This window comes from Cryptomeria japonica, chromosome 5 (genome assembly GCF_030272615.1).
Source record: "Cryptomeria japonica chromosome 5, Sugi_1.0, whole genome shotgun sequence".
NCBI lineage: Eukaryota > Viridiplantae > Streptophyta > Pinopsida > Cupressales > Cupressaceae > Cryptomeria > Cryptomeria japonica.
Genome location: NC_081409.1, coordinates 234,655,936 through 234,664,933, shown reverse-complemented (window position 1 = coordinate 234,664,933; position 8,998 = coordinate 234,655,936). Strand labels below are relative to the sequence as shown.

At 33.1% G+C, this 8,998-nt stretch overlaps 1 protein-coding gene across 2 annotated transcripts; it reads right to left on the bottom strand.

Annotated features, from left to right (window-relative positions):
- Positions 1 to 850: 850 nt before the first annotated feature.
- On the bottom strand, positions 851 to 5,094 carry LOC131063354 (receptor-like protein 19). Of its 2 annotated transcripts, none has more exons than XM_057997135.2 (4): positions 2,030 to 5,094; positions 1,638 to 1,884; positions 1,344 to 1,486; positions 851 to 1,185 (listed from the first exon to the last, which is right to left on the bottom strand). In XM_057997135.2, exon 1 carries the CDS (start codon positions 4,945 to 4,947, stop codon positions 2,095 to 2,097), a length of 2,853 nt encoding a protein of 950 aa, XP_057853118.2. In that variant the 5' UTR covers positions 4,948 to 5,094; the 3' UTR covers positions 851 to 1,185; positions 1,344 to 1,486; positions 1,638 to 1,884; positions 2,030 to 2,094. The 2 variants fall into 2 exon arrangements, with proteins under 2 accessions (XP_057853118.2, XP_057853120.2); XM_057997137.2 differs by having other exon boundaries at positions 1,344 to 1,471.
- Between the last annotated feature and the right edge of the window lie 3,904 nt (positions 5,095 to 8,998).

Here is an 8,998-nt window from a genome sequence, read left to right as displayed (position 1 = left end):
ATATTTTTAAAATAATGTTGATATGCTATTCAAATTTTTACATCAAGTTGCCTAACTTTGTTTTTTTGAATTTTCATTGCCACTTAAGGGCCTATTTGGCCCACCATGATCCTGCATATACCCAAAACCATCTCTAGATGCAAATTTGAATCCACCAAGAATACTCCAAATTTATACAAACCTATAGCTTTTAGTAGAACAATAAAATTGTAAAACATTTTGAGGAAATAGGTTGTCTAGAAGTTCAATTTTTTTTAATAAAATACCAACTTCACAACCCATTAATAACCAGTGGAAAAGCATACCAATATATCCTCATTGAGAGAGATACAAACCTCATCATACCATGCAAAATTGCAAGTACCTTCAATCCAAAAATATCCCCAAAGAATCATAATTTGAAAATTAGCTTATCAACAAATCTAAAGAACCCTTGATTTTGATTTTGATGAACCATGTAAAATTTGCAAAACTGCTATATTATGTGACACAAATGTAAACCCATATCCACTTATCATCTAGAAGACCCACAAGTCTTAAAATCACCAAAATATTTAAACTAGAATAATGAAAAACATAGATAAGCATAACCATATATTTTGATTCAAAATCAACAAAACCCTTGGATCTAACAAACATGAAACTAAAACATGCAAGTACAACCAACCAAAAGGAAGAAGAGGTCCAAGAACTTCAGGTCCATTTGTAGGCCAATTCCACAACCACCGTCAAATACATGCATTTAAATCTTGCTTTTGCTTTACTCAGACTGCAGTTTGCATCAGTGTGTGTTTGTAAGAAATATTCAAAGTAAACGCCGTTCTTTTTATAAACAAAAAAATCTGAAAAGAGAACTCAAATTCAATCCAATTTCTTTTAATAAATAGAAATGTTAAAACAAGTCCCAAATACAAAAATCCATTTACAATTGCATAGCTAATGATCAATTAAAATTGGTGATGCATTCTGTTCTTCTCTTTCCTGATTTTAGACATTTACAATAATAAATATATAGTAAACAAACAAAATGATGGGAAATCTTCCATGTACAACTGATCTTCGGGAAATCTTCAGAACATAAGCTTAACAACAATGTGAACTTCTATCAATATAGTCCCTATTGATCTCTTGGAAAGGAAAAGATGGGAAATCTTCCATGTATAACTGATACTCGGTGTTGATGCCCTAAATACAATAAGGATGGAAATCTCAGAAAAACTCAGAGTTGAATAAAAAATGAAAACTGAAAGGAACATCTAAAGTAAACAAAATCTGAAATTGTTTATAATAAAAATAAATCAAATTCGATATAAAAATCCAAAAATGAGTTATCTTTAGCTTACTATTCTTGCTTCCATGGTTTAGCAGGCTGCATCTTTCCTTTTCATTTGAGAAGCCACTGAATGTGAAATATAAGATTTCTCTTCAATATATTGCAGTTTTTCTGCTCCCTGGTTCTGGATCATGGGGGCTTCATTTAATGAACCTGAGTTATATCACATGTGTTCATGGCATCCTAAAGAATCCTCTTATTTTCAAACTCTAAATTAGGACAACACAATTCTAATAGAATACAAGAATTCAAATTTTGAATATCTCCCAGAAAACAAACATTGAGATGAATGTGAAAACCATACGTATGAGTGCACATCCATGGAAATTCCCCACCATCTGTATAGCTTGACTTTGTACCTCTCTAACTCTGAAATTACCAACATGATAGAACTGCTACTGATAGAATTTATGGAAATGATTTTTTTGATTTTTTTTTAATGGGACTTTTTCACTTTCAACAAGAGGAAACTACATTTTTTGAGGCTCAAAATGTGCCCTGGGGAATGTTAGTGCGTGATCTTAACATCCAAACTGACTTCAAATTCAAACCTGGACAGAAGACACATAAAGAATAATTTCATCAGGTATGTATAGATTAGTTTTAAGCCATTCTACAAAATTATTAACATCATAAATGTTTTTTTCTTAACTAGTGTAAAATAATAAGAGAAAGAGATTTGTGAAGTAAACTTACAACTACAATTGACATATGGTTGGTTGATTATACAGCTGTACAGTAGATGAAAATAAGAAAATTTCTTATAATATCTGAAGCAATCTTCTTTTGCATGTTTGAAAAAGAGAGTCAATAATGCCATCCATAATTCTGAAGCATTTTGCACTCCAAGATTTGGAGAAACACAACACCCAAATCAAAAGTGAAAACCCCAATCCACAGCCGATTCCCATTCCAATATCCCACCACACATCCTCCTTCAACACTTCTTTATTTTTATCATTTTCACTGGGAGAAGCAAGATGACTTCCAAAGCATGATACATTAATTTGTAGGCCACATAAATTTAAATTGCTGGAGAATGATGAGGAATCAAATGTCATCATTTGTCCTCCTTGTGGTATTGTTCCTGAAAGGTTATTATAGGACACATCAAAGTAACTCAAATATGTGAGATTTTGCAGTTCAACAAGAAACATTCCAGACAATTCATTTTTAGAAAGATCAAGTGATTGTAGCTGCACCATGCTACCCAAGGATTTTGGAATCTCGCCATTGAGATGATTTCTTGAAACATTGAGAATTATCAATCCTTTGAGGGATTCAATATCCCAAGGTATTTCACCTGATAAATTATTGTTCGATAAATCAAGGCATTTTACCAATCTCAAATTTCTCATGAAATCCATATCTTGTCCTTTGTTTCTAATGATGATGTGATCTATATAAGCCACACCAGAATAAAAACTATCTATTCCAAGAGAATCTGTGTTCTCTGTCTGATTTGCTAGTGCACTCAAGTTCATGAAGCCACTTGGAATAATGCCTGAAATTTTGTTGCTTGATATATCCAAGATCTGAAGATTTTGCAATTTGGATAATTCTGAGGGCATCTTTCCAACAAGCTTGTTAGATTTTAGTATTAGGATATGAAGACTCTGCAATCTTTCAATCCAACTAGAAATGCTCCCATGAATATTGTTATTCCTCATATCTAGGATTTCCAAAGCACTGCAATTTGCAAGGGATGGTGGGATGTTCCCACTTAGCTCATTGAAACCTAGTTTCAATGTTTCTAGAAAAGACATATTACCAAATATATTTGGAATTGTGTCTTTGAAATCATTCTTTTCTAGATTTAACATGGACAAGTAAAAGCATTTGTTTAGACTAGAGGGAATCTTACCACTAAGGCTATTATTCGACAAGTCTAAAACTTCCAAATAACTTGATTCACAAATAGAATGTGGGATAACACCACTAAGATTATTGTTTGCCAGTGATAGATATCTAAGAGCTTGTCCATGTTGACCAATTCCTATTGAAATAGATCCATCAAATAGATTCTCTGAAAGATCCAAAAACTCCACATTTTGCAAGGAAATGGGGGTATTTCCTTGTAACCTATTATTATGTAAATCAATAACTGAGCTTCTTTGAGAATTGTGTTCAAATCCAAGCAGTTTGAAGGGTAAACTACCTTCAAACTGGTTAGAAGATAGGTTGAGATGATCAAGGTATATAAAATCCCATAGCCAATTTGGAATATTTCCATCAAGGGAGTTTTGAGATAAGTCTAGGTACTCTAAAGAGTATTGAGTGGAAATGAAGGATGGAAAATCCCCAACTATATTACAAGATCCCAAACCTAAGGCCTCAAGTTGAAAATTGGGAATATAAGTTGCATTAACTTTTATAGTCAACTTATTCCTTGAGAGAAGCACTTCTTGAATGTTGGGGATTTGATCCAAGAAAGAAAGTGTGTAGGTGCCACTCAAAGAGTTAGAACCTAGGTTAAGTGTTGTGAGCTTTGACAACTTACCCAAAAATGTTGGGATTGTGCCACTCAATGAGTTAGATTCTAGGTAAAGTCTTTTGATCTTTGACAGCTTTCCCAAAGATTTTGGGATTGTGCCAATCAATGAGTTAGAAGCTAGGTCAAGTGTCGTAAGATTTGATAGCTTACCCAAAGATGTTGGGATTGTGCCACTCAAAGAGTTAGAACCTAGGTTAAGTTCTGTGAGCTTTGACAGCTTACCCAAAGATGTTGGGATTGTGCCACTAAAAGAGTTAGAACCTAGGTCAAGTGTTGTAAGATTTGACAGCTTACCCAAAGATGTTGGGATTGTGCCACTAAAAGAGTTAGAACCTAGGTCAAGTGTCGTAAGATTTGACAGCTTACCCAAAGATGTTGGGATTGTGCCACTCAATGAGTTATAATATAGGTAAAGTGTCGTAAGATTTGACAGCTTACCCAAAGATGTTGGGATTGTGCCACTCAAAGAGTTAGAACCTAGGTTAAGTTCTGTGAGCTTTGACAGCTTACCCAAAGATGTTGGGATTGTGCCACTCAATGAGCTAGAAGATAGGTCAAGTACTGTGAGCTTCCACAACTTACCCAAAGATGTTGGGATGGTGCCACTCAAAGAATTAAAAGACAAATCAAGATATGTTAAATTGAACATGTTACTGATTTCTCTTGGAATATGACCAATAAAATTAGAGTCCAACAGGCTTAAATACCTCAATTTGCTAAGCTTATGTAATTGTAAAGGGATGGCAAGAGGAGGGAAGAAGGCATTATAAGTGAGGTCCAAGTGCTCCAGATGGTGCAGATGGAATAGTCCCCCACGTATTTCCTTCCACGACATGAATGGCCATGAGGAATACTCATCAGTAATCCAGGAGGCATTGAGGGAGGAATGGCTGAGATCCAGGGAAATGACATGGGCAGTGATTGGGTGGCAGGCGACTCCTTCCCACGCACAGCAGTTATATCCCTTCCATGACTGCAGCGTGTTATAAGAGAAAGTGAAGTTGAGGCCCTCTTTGAAATCCAAAAGAGAATTTCTTTCATGTGTATAACAAGCAGAAGAGCATGACATCATCACTGCGAACAACAGCAAAACCCACATCATCATCATCGCAATCTTCATTAGAAATTGCCCAACAGATATCCTTGCTCTCTCTCTTTATCTCTCTGTGAAAATAATGGAAAGTAAAGGCTCATTTATAATTGTATTTGTCCTACGAAATTTGTGGCGCAAATCACTGGAAAGTGGGGGGCAATATCCTCCATTCGATTTTCTACACTTCTAAATGTAAAAATAGTATATTTTTAAAAAATTGTTTTAAATTGACAGTAATTTTAATAAATAGATTTTAAATTTCTTTTTTCTCTGTATAAGATTATTCAACATAAGAAATTTCTTAGAAATTTCAACAGCGTGCAAATTAATCAAAACACTTGTATTTTTGTTTTTCAATTAATCGGTCAAAGCTCATTTCAATAGAAATATTTCTTCTGGTTATCCAAACAAAATTGATGAAGGGGTACCCATATTTCCACCATTTCTTTGACTTACTATAGCATGGAAATTGATCTATCCATCAAAATCAAAGCATATATAATTTTCTTTTTGTTTTTAATAAATTTATTTTAATTTGGTGGTATACACCATTCAATAAAATTATTTATATGCAATAAAATGACTAGACTTGTGTTTTGCTGAAATTGATTCATCAAAATGAAATCAAAGTCATTATAATTTTGTTTTTCCTTTAAAAATTGGTGGTACATACAATTCAATGAAAAAATTTCCACATGATGTTGTGGGTAAATCATATGCAAACAAAATAGACTAATTCTTTGTTGGTTTTTCTTTAGCCTGGACTTGTCTTTTGTGGAAATTGGTCTGTCCAGCGAAATGAAAGTCACTATAATTTTGTTTTTCCTTCTAAAATCGATGGTAGAAACTAGTCAATGAAAATATTTCCACATATGATGATGTGGGTAAGTTATATGCAAACAAATTTGAGTAATTCTCATTGATTTTTCCTTTGGAAAAATTCAACAAAACTTTAATGAGTTGTCTCGTCTAAAATTCCTAGTCTTGTGTTTTGGGGAAATTGATCCATTTGTTGAAATCAAACCATTATAATTTCATTTTTCCTTTTAAAATTAGTGGTACAAACTAGTCAATGAAAATATTTCCACATATGATGATGTGGGTAAATCATATGCGAACAAAATTGACTAATTCTTCTTGATTTTTCCTTTGGGAAAATTCAACTGAACTTTAATGAGTTGTCTCATCTAAAACTACTAGTCTTGTGTTTTGTGGAAATTGATTAATCCGTTGAAATCGAAGCCATTATAATTTTGTTTTTCCTTTTAAAATTGGTGGTACAAACTAGTCAATGAAAATATTTCCACATATGATGATGTGGGTAAATCATATGCAAACAAAATTGAGTAATTCTCATTGATTTTTCCTTTGGGAAAATTCAACAAAACTTTCATGAGTTGTCTCGTCTAAAATTCCTAGTCTTGTGTTTTGGGGAAATTGATCCATCCGTCAAAATCAAACCATCATAATTTCATTTTTCCTTTTAAAATTGGTGGTACAAACTAGTCAATGAAAATATTTCCACATATGACGATGTGGGTAAATCATATGCAAACAAAATTGACTAATTCTCCTTGATTTTTCCTTGGGAAAATTCAACTGAACTTTAATGAGCTGTCTCATCTAAACTACTAGTCTTGTGTTTTGTGGAAATTGATCAATCCGTTGAAATCAAAGCCATTATAATTTCGTTTTTCCTTTTAAAATTGGTGGTACAAACTAGTCAATGAAAATATTTCCACATATGATGATGTGGGTAAATCACATGTAAACAAAATTGACTAATTCTCGTTGATTTTTCCTTTGGGAAAATTCAACAGAACTTTAATGATTTGTCTCATCTAAAAATACTAGCCTTGTGTTTTGTTGAAATTGACCAGTCCATTGAAATCAAAGCCATTATGATTTTGTTTTTCCTTATAAATTGGTTGTACAAACTAGTCAATCAAAACATTTCCACATATGATAATGTGGGTAGATAATATTGAAACAAAATTGACCAATTAGATTCATTTCTTCTTCACGAAAATTCAACACAACTTTATGTGATGGACTTTTCTTTCTCGAAGTTGCTTATTTCACTTTGAAAATATATTTGAGAACTAAATGTATTTAGTTGCCAAATTTGGTTTATTTAAATATAGATGACTTTAAAATTTAGAAATTAAAGTTATTGAAAGTATTTGATTAAATTCAATGGTTGATACATAGTTGTTCTATGTTTTGATCATAATTAGTCACCTATAGAATTGCTTAAACTTATATTTAAAATGAAAAATGATGAAATATTAAATGGGCCATTCTCAAATTTTGAGTAGGGTTGAATTTATATTATAAAAATGACCTTTTATGGGTAGGAATGATCTTTAAATCGTATAAATGAATATTTGGCCTACCCTACAATGTAAAAATGTAAAAGACAAACATGATTAGAAGTAGAGTAACTAGAGTCACAATTCAATGTTAACTTATGAATTACACATAAACTTGAAAGTGATAAATATTAATATTTCCCCCTTAATATGTCCCCTTTGAGAAACATAAATGTATATTACTTACTAAAATAAACAACCATCTTGCACCCAAGTGACAAGATCAAGTGAAAAGCATGGGGATAGATATACTATAAGATTATAACATGTAAAACATAAACTTGAAAGTGATAAATATTAATATTTCCCCCTTAATATGGCCCCCTTGAGAAACATGAATGCATATTAATTACTAAAATAAACAACCATCTTGCACCCAAGTGACAAGATCAAGTGAAAAGCATGGGGATAGATATACTATAAGATTATAACATGTAAAATAGAGATATTTAAGGAAATTTAATCAATAAAGTTATCCCCACTAGGTGGGTCTATCTCTAGAGGTGTTGAAAATTATCTTGCTATCCATGCCCTTTATTAGACTATCGTTTTCATCATGAAGTGTACCTTCATGAATAAAAATATGATTTACAAATGTCAAGTTTGATGTAATATGATTTATAGGTAAAATGGAAATCAATAAAATAGAACTCAAGGGATTCAGTGCAAGGTTGAAAGATCCAACAACAACAGACTCCCATAGGTCCATCTTCATCAAATAACTTCAATCCATTGTTTCTCACATAGAATCGATGGGTGGAAAAATCAATCTTTGATCCAAAAAGAGGGAAGAACTAAGATAATTTTATGCAGAACAAATTTCATGAGAAAGTTAGAAAAAAAAATATTGAAATCTAACTAGTGTGCACTATTCACCAATCCACAAACAACCCATACATGAATCACAATGCTTGTAAGAGGTTTCCTATCCATTGGTGCCACCACCATGTGATAAGGAATAGGTTTTGGGATAGGTGGTGGATGGGTTTTACCATCCTCCATGCAATAACAATGAGATAGATTATAATACTTTTTAAGGCATTCTATTATGAGTTTGTCCTTAATGAGATCCATAATTAATTCAAAATGTGGGAGTTATAAGGTACAGGTAAGGGCTCCACATGGGATAGAGTGGAGGCACAACATGCCCAAAACCAAGGACCAATACCCCTAGCTAGACCGGAGACTAAGCATGTCACCATCCATTCTGTAGTGAAGGAGGGTGTTGAGGTGGAGACCTTAGAGTCCATTAGATCATTGAATCATATCCTTGTATAGTACACCAAGCCTCTAGCATAGGATAATGTGGACAAGTCTTCCAAGTGTCAAGTTCCATCTCACTCCTACCAAAACTATGAATTTCTTTATGTTTATGATCTTAAGGATAATCATGACGCATGAGATTAGGATGTATTGAGTATGCATTTGAATATTTTAGATACATGTATTTAAATGTCTATACTAGTATATACACAGAACATAATCTTGAAATGTTAGAAAATCATGTAGTTTTTTGAATGCACTACTTTATGAACCCTTAAAAATTAAGGCGGTAGTTGGCTCTGCAACCAAGGATGAATACGAAGGGTCCTTGGCCATAGGTTGACTCTCTTCATGGGGGCTCCCAAGCCTACTGGGAGGCCCCAGCATTAACTCTCGCTTGTGCCTCCATTTATGGAGAGCAATAAAGATGGTGCTTCAAATGC